This window comes from Pollachius pollachius (genome assembly GCF_949987615.1).
Source record: "Pollachius pollachius genome assembly, chromosome: 6".
NCBI lineage: Eukaryota > Metazoa > Chordata > Actinopteri > Gadiformes > Gadidae > Pollachius > Pollachius pollachius.
The window spans coordinates 6690035-6702023 of NC_136939.1; the positions used below are offsets into that span (position 1 = coordinate 6690035).

The 11989-nt window shown below is 43.7% G+C and overlaps 1 protein-coding gene across 1 annotated transcript; it reads left to right on the forward strand.

Moving 5' to 3' along the window:
• Positions 1–1454: 1454 nt before the first annotated feature.
• Positions 1455–7954, forward strand: tmem240a (transmembrane protein 240a; the record flags this gene model as incomplete). Its single annotated transcript, XM_079737655.1, has 4 exons — positions 1455–1511; positions 1879–1985; positions 4281–4489; positions 7800–7954. 4 exons carry the CDS (start codon positions 1455–1457, stop codon positions 7952–7954), a joined length of 528 nt encoding a protein of 175 aa, XP_079593781.1.
• Positions 7955–11989: the final 4035 nt, after the last annotated feature.

Here is an 11989-nt window from a genome sequence, read left to right on the forward strand (position 1 = left end):
GTGCTCAACAATATTTCAAAAAATTGTTTATAAAAAAATGTATGCTTTAATAAAAAATATGTGTTTCAACATTGCAGTTGCAGTTAATTGACCAGTACCAATTTATACACACAATATACAAATTGTACTGGGCCACCAAGAGCGCGTAAACAGCTGTTCGCCAACTAGTCCGCTCTCCGAGGTGCTGAAACAGTATGCCTTCACACAACACCAGTTTAAACCATGAGTTCACTGTCATTTCTACAAATATAATATCCTTTATTCAGCGAACCATTTGGTAATGACGTCCAGTATTCAGACGTAATGGGTCTATTCGACGAATTACCCGGGATATATGAACTGAAATGGGCCCCGGACAAATGGCGCAGAATCAGAGAGTGCACCGTCTTGTGAAGGCTGATGAATGCACAACAGATCGAGGAACCAAGTAAACATTGATTGAAACCAAATTCTCAAATTGGTCATCAAGAAAAAAAGATGACAAGCTCAGTGCTATAAAGACAGCCTCGAGTACACGAATTCGGTCGTGAGCTCTTGACGTACGCTGCAGGAGACCGCAGCCCGAGTGGGAGGGGATGTGGAAGCTGGATGCTGGGAGACAAGATGGGATTATGATGTCTGGTTTCGGGAGTAGAAGCACCTACCGATGCTCGTGTGGACTGAACGGGGGCTGAAGGGTGGGTCTGTGTGTCCATTGGATGCGCTGTAGGGCTCGACGCTGGATGATCTGATGCTGCATGGGCGCATTGTGACATGGGACCGAGAGAGCGATCGTTTTGAAACACCGAGGCTATACACTACACTCCGATGGATTCCAGGGGACGGTGAAGGGAAACTCTTCAGAATAAATACGAGCAAAAAACGCCGAGACTCGAGGAACTTGGAAAGGGGGCGTGGCCTACATCTACCCGGGGAACACCAGTGGGGGATTTTTTTTTATAGCCCTATATAGGCCTTATATGTGTGTGCGTGTTTGTGTGTGCATGTGTGTATGTGTGTGTGTGTGTGTTATCCAGAGCAGCTAATCGGTTGAAAAACGTAACCGGAAAGATACCTCTGCATCAGTAATTAGGACATAGGACACATCGATACCCGCAACCCGGATCCGCCAAACCCCGGCCCGCTGGAGCCTCCGCAGGTACCACAGCCGGTCTGCGCTATCGACTCGACAGATATCTGGAATAGGTGTTGGGAAGAAGGCCGTTGAGGAGCTATCTTGTCTTGTGTAACGCGGCTGAGGACGGTGGGAGAGACAGGGCCGGCTGGAGCCCACTTTGTGTGCCGTGTTGCTGCACCCCAGCCTGGGCAGTCAAAGGACCGGGGGCCAGGTGCGGTATAAGGCCGCCTCGATGAGCGTCTCATCCCGGGACAGCGCACCTCGAGCCCGACCGGAGCGTCCACAGCGCCGCGGATAGAGGAGGGCGACACGAACAGCGGCCGGTTCAGGAGTTTTAATGCATATGATCACAACCACCATGATTTTTATGATTCTTGGTGCTTCGATTGTGATGGTAAGCAATACACACTATTCTATTACATATATGTCTTTCTCAATATTTTCATTGATACGGTTTCCTTCCATTTGCTGAAATAAATAAGAATGTAATATAATCATGTCACCAATAGGCCTACATATGCCATAAATATAGAATAGAACCATCTCTAAAAATCAGAGCCAGCCTACAAACAGGCATTTATAATTAGGTTACTTCATATTTAATTACCTGCTGTAACAAGTAGGTTATAAACTGTTTATCTGAGAATCAGGACCGTTTTTCTCGTTTTTCTATAAATATATAGGGCTGAATATCAAACCAGTGATGTGTTGTTTAGTCTACGGCTCGACATGTCCCGACTGACAGGAATGGTTGTTTGCAGGCAGTAGCCTGTTTAATGGACATGAACGCGCTACTGGACCGCTTTCACAACTACATCTTACCGCATCTCCGGGGGGAAGACCGCGTCTGTCACTGCAACTGTGGAAGGTAAACGCCACCTCCATCGTTTGGCCTAATATTTTCATTAGACGGTGTGTGTGTGTGTGTGTGTGTGTGTGTGTGTGTGTGTGTGTGTGTGTGTGTGTGTGTGTGTGTGTGCATGTGTGTGTGTGTGTGTGTGTGTGCGCGCGTGTGCGAGTGTTCGTGTGCGTTCGCGTGTCCCCGTGGGTCCTTGTCCGTGTGTGTGTGTGTGTGTGTGTGGGCAGCAGCGGCAAATCGCGCCGTTGTTTTGCTTGTCAATCCTTAATGTGCTCAATGGGCCCAACGAAGATTTCGAGCGATTAATCTAAGGAATGGTGCCCGGGTATTTGCATCAAATGACTCGAGATGCTGCTAAACTGTTGTCAGCGTAGGAGCCGATTATTTGTGGTGGTGGCGTCGGCCGATTGGTCTCCAGTGTTTCTCGGTATTTACCAGGGCAGATTTGGGGTCCGCTGCAAACGAAACGGTGTTGAAGCCACATAAATACATTATGTCGATTTAAAAAGCTCCTGAATTATTTGCTTTGGCATTTTACAGTGTATAGGCATACATTGTTGGTTATTGCGCAACGATACAGGTTTTAATGGTGTCTTGAGTTGTCAGTTTTGGATATTGACTTTATTGAAAACGATTTGTTTGTAAGTTCAAAGCCGAAACGTGAATTGATGCCAATATTCAGTACGATAATCAGCATTAATTTGCATCAAGAACAGTTTAGTTACAGGGCCAATGGAGCTCAGTGGATCTGGACTGGGATTGTTTGTTAAGTCAGAGATCATCAATAAAATTCCCTTTATAACCCATACCCAAATAGGAGAGTGTTTCAGAGCAGCCTGAGTGATCTGTTTTCTAAGCCTGGTCAGAGCTGATCATAAGGTCTCACTTTGTTAGGGTTTATGAGGGCATGACGGAAACAGAATTTGTAGGGAATTTAAATCCATATGTTGTACACTGCAAGCGCATTTGTTAAGTGTTTGAAAGTGCTCGCTTTCACACTAAGTGTGACCGAGTGTTTGTTTTGGACAATATGCACAACACGAGACTATTGATGCAAATGCACAGAATGCAAGAAATCTATGTCACACCACCCCACGTTTGTAACTCAAGCAGCTCTTTGATTGATGTCTGAAATTTCACAATCGACCTGACATCATCTTCTCTGCTTGCTGACTTAAGTGTCCAATAATGCAACTCTCTTTAGGAATGATAATAATACCATCACAGATGTGTGCAGATGTCTGGAACAGCTACTGTATCGGCTCCAATCCCTCTCCCCTGTTTTCAGGTCATTGCCTAGTGATGCAGACATTCACTGACCTGAAAAGTTAGAGACGTTCATTCCGTAAGACAGCAATGTGTGGCTGAGACTAAGAGCTCCGTGGTACGTCCAGAACCGAGGATCCCAGCAGGGCAGCTTTAATCAAACTAGAATCCAACACACACACACACACACACACACGCACACGCACACGCACACGCACACACACGCGCACACACACGCGCACACACACTCAAACACACACACACACACACACACACACACACACACACACACACACACACACACACACACATAAACCTTTATCTTCCTCAGACATTGTCGTCGTTAATTTGGGGTTCAATTACTCAGAGATTACAGAGATTATTTTCAGAGAAGTTGTTGCATTAGGCAGGTTTTTAAAACGTAGACGATACTGTTCGGTAGTAAGATGAGATGGTAAATCATTGTTTCATTATACTGGCCAAAGTGATGTTAGGGTGAGGATGGGGTTTGTTTGAATGAGTTCACAGCTAAATTAGAATGGTGCTGGTTAATGGAGCAGGTGGTTCCCATTGTTTTATCATGTGTTTCACTGTCTCCTTACACTTATGTTTAATACTTAATTTCTGAAGTAGGTCTACTTAATGCTTTCGCTCTTAAGATTCTGTACCACAAAGATACAAAATGTGAAGGGTTGGTGCTTAAAGGAACCATATGATAATATTTTATCTTTTGGCTTACGTCATGTTGTTACTAGTTTGGAGTGGGAGGATGGGTTTTGACTGGATTTATAATTCAGAAGAGAAACCATCCAGATAGTTGTGCAAAGAGCAGCACCCATTTTGTTCCTCCAGGGTATCATCGCCTGGCTCTGAATGGTTCGCAGTAACAAAATTATGTTTTTAATGTGCTTATTCACACATCATCAGGGGTCATATGCCCTACCATTGTCATTACTACACCTTAACTGGAGTTGTGTTTTGTATTTTGACACAACCCGAAATAACCAGCGTTGGCCTTTCTCCATCTCCCCTCTCTAGACATCACGTTCACTACGTGATCCCGTACGATGGCGATCACTCGTTGGTGGACTCCTCGGAGAACTACTTTGTGAGTGACAGCGTGACCAAGCAGGAGATGGACTTAATGCTGGGCTTGCTGTTGGGCTTCTGCATCAGTTGGCTGCTGCTGTGGATGGACGGGCTGCTCCACTGTGCCGTGCGAGCATGGAGGGCTAGCCGCTACTACGGTAAGCTAGCTCAGCCTTCTCCCACATGTTGTCCACTCCCTCAACACCAAACCGGTTTCCTATGAACTAATAGCATATTATTACCAGATAGAACTATTTTAGATATGCCATTATTTGAGATATTGCTGTGTCAGGAACTTATATGATACTATCACCATATAGCATAATTATTACTACTAATGGCCAAGGAGTTTAAAATAGAAGTAGCTGAGGCATACATCTGTTCCTTCTCATAACCTTATTGATCAGCAATAATCAACGTATAAAATATTTAAAAAAACCTGGGGCTTCATGTACCCTTGGTGTTAATTTACCCCCCTGGGTTCATGTATCCCAGGGTTCAACTTCTTCTGGGTTCACATACGCCGGTTGGCAACCACTTTGCAAACAAAGAATCAGCTTAGTGGATCGTAGACAGGGAATAGGAATAGTCAAAGCCAGCTGCTTACCAATGAATGAAACATAAGAGCTGTAATGTTAAGCTTTATATTTGTCTTACTATTAAATTACTGAAAATAATAAAATGTGTTATTATTGATATATATTCTTTTATTATTATAATGTGTTCATTATAATATAATTATAGCTGGTGTAAGGTAGTTGTGATTCTGTTTTCTAGACTGATTTAAAGAACTTAATCTGCAAACAAACCAGCCCCAGTCAGTGCCATCCATAAGGATCAACCGTATAAGTATCAATAGACATTTGTGCTTATATGTCAGTAAAAGTAATTAGTCTGAAAGCGCCTTTAACTGGACTTTGAGATGCAGAGCTGCAAACTGCCAGAAGTAGAGTAGAAAGAAAGTCCTTTTGTTAAATCAATGCGAGAGAGAGAGAGACTTGAGGTTTTCAGTGAAGACACAGATATATGTGGCATCTTTGAATTATAGCCAGGTTCTTAACACATGCATTTTTTGGGATGTGATGAGATCTTTGTCGAGAGATGTCCTTGGTCATAATCATCTTCAAATTTAGTGATATTTGGTTTCAGATCAGTCTCAATAGTCACAAACCAAATATTTGAATTTCTTATTTCAAATAAATGTATATAAATTCACAATTTATGTTAAGTAATGACATGTATTTGATGGGCTTGAATAAACATTTGAAAGTACATCTTTGAACTATATATATATATAACATAATATTGCATGCTAAACTCTGATCCTCATATATATGGAAGCTGAATCTCTCTCTATATGAATGCTAGGGAGAGCTATAATCATTCCTGATGTATAAACCCTGAATATTCTAGGTGCCTTTACTCTTGAATGCGAAGCACTCAGTGGCATCAGGCACATCCTTCAGGCTGGTCACCAGACACTGGCCTCGATGTGAGAAACTAGCTAGGGGAAAGCTATTCTTGGTTTCACCCAATAATCAAGTTTTGAAGCCATAGGGTGGATGGTGTTGGTGTGTTATTCGAAAGCGTTGTTTTATAAAAAGAGGCTGAGAGAGACAGAGAAAGAGACAGAGAAAGAGACTGAGAGAGGAGAGAGACAGTGGCAGATAATGAGACAGAGAGAGGGAGAGAGACAAAGAGACATAGAGAGACAGAGAGACACAGAGAGGGAGACAGTGAAGCAGAGAGATAGAGAGTGAGACAGACAGAGAGAGAGACAGAGACAGATTAACAAAGAGAAAGATGGCCCGATGTTGGTGTGTGTGTGTGTGTGTGTGTGTGTGTGTGTGTGTATGTGTGTGTGTGTTTGTGTGTGTGTGTGTTGGATGTGATGCTGAGGCTGGGTCAGGTTTGTTTAGTCTTCTAGTGCTGGTGTGTGTATGTGTGGTGTGTGTGTGTGTGTGTGTGTGTGTGTGTGTGTGTGTGTGTGTGTGTGTGTGTATTGGATGTGATGCTGTGGCTGGGTCAGGTTTGTTCAGTCCTCTATTGCTGGTGTGTGTGTGTGTGTGTGTGTGTGTGTGTGTGTGTGTGTGTGTGTGTGTGTGTGTGTGTGTGTGTGTGTGTGTGTGAGTGTGTGTGTGTGTGTGTGTGTGTGTGTGTGTGTGTGTGTGTTGGATGTGATGTGAAGGTGAGGCTGGGGGGGATATGCTGTCATAGACACACACACTCACACATACCCTTCTCTGGAGCTATAAATAGAAAGACCATCTGTACGCACACACACACGCCGACACACACGCGCCAACACACACATACACTCTCACACACACACACGCACACACACAGAGAGGATATTCCTGATGCCATTTATGGAGCTCCACCCCTTCCCCCCTTGGGAAGTGTATTTCTGGACATCTACCCTATTCAATAAAAACGTCAGGGAGCTGGAAAATAACGTCTTTCATTCTTGTTTTTCATTCAAATCCTAAATCACCTGATTAGATCAATACAGCCATTGTATTGTAAGCGTTGACCTCATGATTTAAATCTTTATTCCTCTATCCTCCGCCTTCTTCCCTCTCTCACTACGGATACCCTTCAGAGGAGCAGCTATAAATAACCCTCCCCTACTGCTCGGCTTCAACCCTTCCCCCACCTCCCTCACCCTCCCTCACCCTCCCCCGAACTCCCCCATCCTCCAACTAGCAGAGATCCGTCTGCTGGGTTTCACGGTTCGCTGTCTCCAGCCGCGCGCAACCATTCATGTTTTGGTGTTGTTCCGTCAGTCCTGGTTTCCTGGCGACCGGGGCCTCCTACTACGCTACCGGCAGCGTGAGGAATCAAATATAGAACCACCGAGAGCCGAAAACATCCCAATAAGGCGTTTGGCACGTGGGGAGGCAGTGTTGATTATCGCACTGTATCAGCACCGAGTCCATTCAGTGTTTGCTCGATACATCAAAAAGTGTGCTTTGTCTGAAGTGAGGCGTAGAGCCGTGAAGGGAACCTCACAGTGATCCACGTGCGCACGCCAGAAGTCAAGGGCAAGCGGGGGAGAATGAAGGGCGTTGAGGCCACTCTGGCTCCTCATCGCATTATTGACCGCGTCCAATCTTTACCTTGTATACGTCACTCTGTGTTGGGCGCAGAACGCATCTGCTGCCTCACTTCCCAGAATTAAAAGTCGTTAAAGCCAAGATAAACCTGGTGTCCTGAAGACTTATATAGACTGGCTCTTTTGTCAAGCACGTCAGAGAATGGGCAGTGTCACAGCTGTTAAAAGATAGGCCTTACTTAAATATATATATATATATATATATATATTTAAAAAAATATATATATATATAAATTATATATAAATGTCTAGATATGAATATATTAATTTATGAATAAAATCGAAAGTTCATACTTTGCTTTATTTTAATGAATGCATAATTAACCCAACTCTCCCCCCCGGCTCCCCCCCAGACACCCCCTCCTGGTCGTGGCTCCCCCAGTTCTGCAACCTGCGGGACCTGAGGCGTCGCTCCCAACACCGGCAGCTCGAGGACTCCAGTGGCAACATGGTGCACATCAAGCAGAAGCTCTACCACAACGGCCATCCCAGCCCCCGCCACCTCTGAATCTGAAACGCCCCAAGGACTCAAGTAAAATACATTCCCCCAAGCCCCGCTCCCTATCCCGCCCACCTGAAAATACTTCCTCCCTTCTCCCATCTTAAGTCCCTGAAACTGCTCCATTGCCAACAGATGCCTCAGATCCTGGAGAAAACTGTCCTGCTCTACCACTTGTACGACCACTTGTACGACCACTAGTGCTATCACTGGTAGGACGCACTAGTGCTACCACTAGTACGGTCAATTGTACGACAACTAGTGCTATCACCGGTACGACCACTGGTACGACCGCTGGTGCTACCACTGGTGCTACCACTAGTGCGTCCTACCAGTGCTAGCACTTGTGCTACCACTATTGCTAGCATTTGTAAGACCACTAGTGCTAGCACTAGTGCTACCACTTGTGCTACCACTAGTGCTAGCCCTTGTAAGACCACTAGTGCTAGCACTTGTCAACCACTAGTGTGACCACTATCGCTAGCACTTGTAAGACCACTAGTGCTAGCACTTGTAAGACCACTAGTGCTAGCACTTGTCAACCACTAGTGTGACCACTAGTACGACCACTAGTGCTCCAACTAGTGCGAACACTTGTGCGACCACTAGTGCTACCACTTGTAAGACCACTAGTGTTACCACTTGTCAACCACTAGTGCAAACGCTTGTGCGACCACTAGTGAGACCACTAGTGAGACCACTGGTGCTACCACTGGTGTGACCACTGGTGCTACCACTGGTGCTACCACTACTGTGACCACTTGTAAGACCACTAGTGCGACCACTTGTAAGACCACTATTGCTGGTCATACCACTTGTACTTGTGTAACCCGGACACCCACTAATGGCCCCCGTCCCATCATAACATGACTTTCTTAGGACAAAGAAGATAAAAAGGAAACCTGCCAAACAACAATCCACTAAATGTCCCGGAAGTTTGAAACGGACGTAAACCAGGAGGGTCCATGTTCAATCTTGTGTTGCGTCCATGTGGGGGGAGGGAGGAGGAAGAAAAGAACAAAAAAATAAATTAAGGTTATTTTTTTTCCTGTATAGAGAGACATTTTGTGTGTTTATTGTTCAACTTGGCATGCTCTTTTAGAACAGGGTAAGATGTGGGTGTAGTTTGTAATATGGCGCCGTGAGAATGGAGTGTCATGCGTTCTTTCTCTTTTCTCTATGAGTGGGTTGGGGGGGAGGGGGGTGGGGGCTGAATATTTTTGTGATGAAATGGTTAGATTGCTGCTTCTGTAAATACTTATACATATTGAGTACGGGGGATTCCTCAACGGTTGCGTGTGTGGGGAGGAGGACATTTTTGTCTTGGTAGTTTACAGATAGAAACCTATTTGGAAGGTAATTGACTTGTGAATGGCAGTACCAATAATGATCTGAACTGGAGCACATGTCTGGTTACAAACTAGATGTAAACCATTTGATTTCTGCAACTACAAAAAAAAGAACAAAACACTGGTCGATTCGCTTTGTTACTTTGTCAATTCAATGAATGTACTACTTTTCTTTGTTGTAAATATGTGCGTGGGAGTGGAGCCCTAGTTCTGGGGTCAGGGTTTTCCTTGCCATTCTCTTCGGCCCGACAAGACGGAACTGATCTGTCCTTCTCTCTGTCCTTGTTGTCAGTGCTGTTTTTATTTTTCATGATTGATGACAGTTTTGATGCACCCAATTCCTTCAAAGCTATCAGGAGCAACCAGCCTATCCGCGCAAGGAACCCTGACCCAAGCCCCGCCTCCTCTCTGTCCAGACATTGCTGTTGTGAGGATGAAATGTCTGTTTTATTAAAAGTGCCGTTGAAGCACATCAGTGAGCTCTGATGCTTGTGTCACTCAAAACATGAGGTCTAACAGAACCCCAGGCTGCTGCCAATATCCATATTCACAACCTTTTTATCACACACAAGGCTCATTTTAATACTATAGCATTTATTTATTCACACACTTTGTAAACGTATTATTTCTAAGGCATATGTGAAATGGCATATGTACATTTATATGTATTTTTGCAATGAGCCAATCCTTGAATTTAATCCTACTAGTGTCAAATGGCTTCAAAAGCCCACATTTAAATATCAGTATGGACCCCTGGACTCTTGTTCTTTGCCTTCTCCAATAATCCTCAGATGAGAAACGTTGGTAGGGCTTTCAAGCTGCACGTGTTTAAAGCACATCATCCCACTAGCAACCGTTACAATTCCTAGATGTTATTCTTATGTTTCGCCACCAGCACGATTCATTCCAGTGAGTTCCGCTCAGTATTGCTGTAGTTGACATCTTAAATGTAATTTGTTTTGTACAAGGCTTCCAACATTCAGAGGTGCGCAAAACCTAGTGTGGCTATAAAATGTGTGTAAGTATGTATTCGCCCGATCAGAGACAGCTGTTGTATCTGGTTTGCCTACCACTGCATATGCCACTACCTCTGTCTCCTTGGCAACACCAGATACTACAACCTCTTTCTCGTTACCAGCCTCTGTTGCTATGGTTTCAAGATTCTTGGCAGTCTCTGCTGATAATGTCTCTGCTGCCACAGCAAAGTACTGTCAAAATCCTGTGGATTTTATTGAAACTGCTGGCCTCAGATGTATCTCTTATAACGTTATTGTAGACTCAGCCTACATTTGGTCTAAGTGCTGGGCTCAGACTTATTTCCAGTAATCTATGTGTTAACAGCCTCCACCTCCCTTTAGTCAAAGTGTTGGTCTTTGCAAACTTTTTTCTAACTGCTGTTGCTGTGACAATGGATGCAGAGCGGCCACCCCAACAGCCATAGGTTTAACTGATAGGAAAATCTCCATGGTAACCTTCTTGCACTTCTCCACGACACCTGAGCTTCAGAGCATGTCAGTGTAGAAAATGTTTAAAGTAATTAAAGATTTACACTGATTTTTAAGATGACAACTTATTATCAAATAACAAAACCAAATTGCACTGTCAGAACAGAATTGTCAGACTGGTACATTTGATGTTTGTGACTACAAACCTTCTAGTAACCATTAGATAATGTTGCACGTAGGCTTACACGTATTATGATTAACATTGGATTAAGGGTTTCAAAGCGAATCACCAAAAGACAAGAAGGCTTGAAATTAGACTACACTCGCCTAATTCAACAAATATAGAAAGGTGTGGCTACAACTATTTTGGAATGGAATACCTTTTTTGGTGAAAAGCAATAATGTGAAATGTAAGAAAGTTTGTGTCCTGATAGTAGTAGTTAATGATACTTTTATTTTTCCTTTTAACCGTACAATGACAGCACATTTTAATCTACAACCGACTGCATTGTGTGCAGCTCTTTCACATCGCTTGTTCGTTAGGTTAAAGGGAAGGCACTGCATGTGGGTGGAGGCATACAGCATCCTGGGTAAAGGAAAATGAACAGATGGCTGTTACACAACACATTGTTTTGCACTAACCTGACACATAGCTGCTGAACGATATATATGACTATAGAACCACAAGGCTAAGAGTGGTTCTATGTTACTATTCTGAGCTAGTGGAACCATCTGGCTGAGGTCCTAGGCCTGTAGGCTTCACAATATATCTGCGTAGTTGGTAAAGACGGTTATGGTCTCGGTTAGGGAGATTAAGTCAATTAAAACTTGAAATAAAAGGATGAAAAACTATCAATGCAGAATACTTTAAACCTCAATTCAAAAAAAGGTTGGGACACTGAAAGTGTGTACTAAACGTAATGTATACATATATATGTGAATAATATCCATAAAACCATGAAGAAATAATTCGCAAAATCCATTTTGGACCTGTAATCATCAAAACCTCCTCGCCACTAAACCAGGAGGCATCCTCTCATCTAAAACTCGTTGGTCCCTGGATACGTGAAGCTTGCAGTATCCAGTAAACAGAAAATACTGGACTTCATCAAACAATCAACCCTTTCCAAAGGCTGGAAAAAGACAATACACAGCCAGTCAAATGAGGGAAAGATTTACTGTGATTCTGACAGATTTGGCTGTTAAAAATGCACTCGAAGAGGATCAGCAAAGAAGAAAAAGCCAAAAGC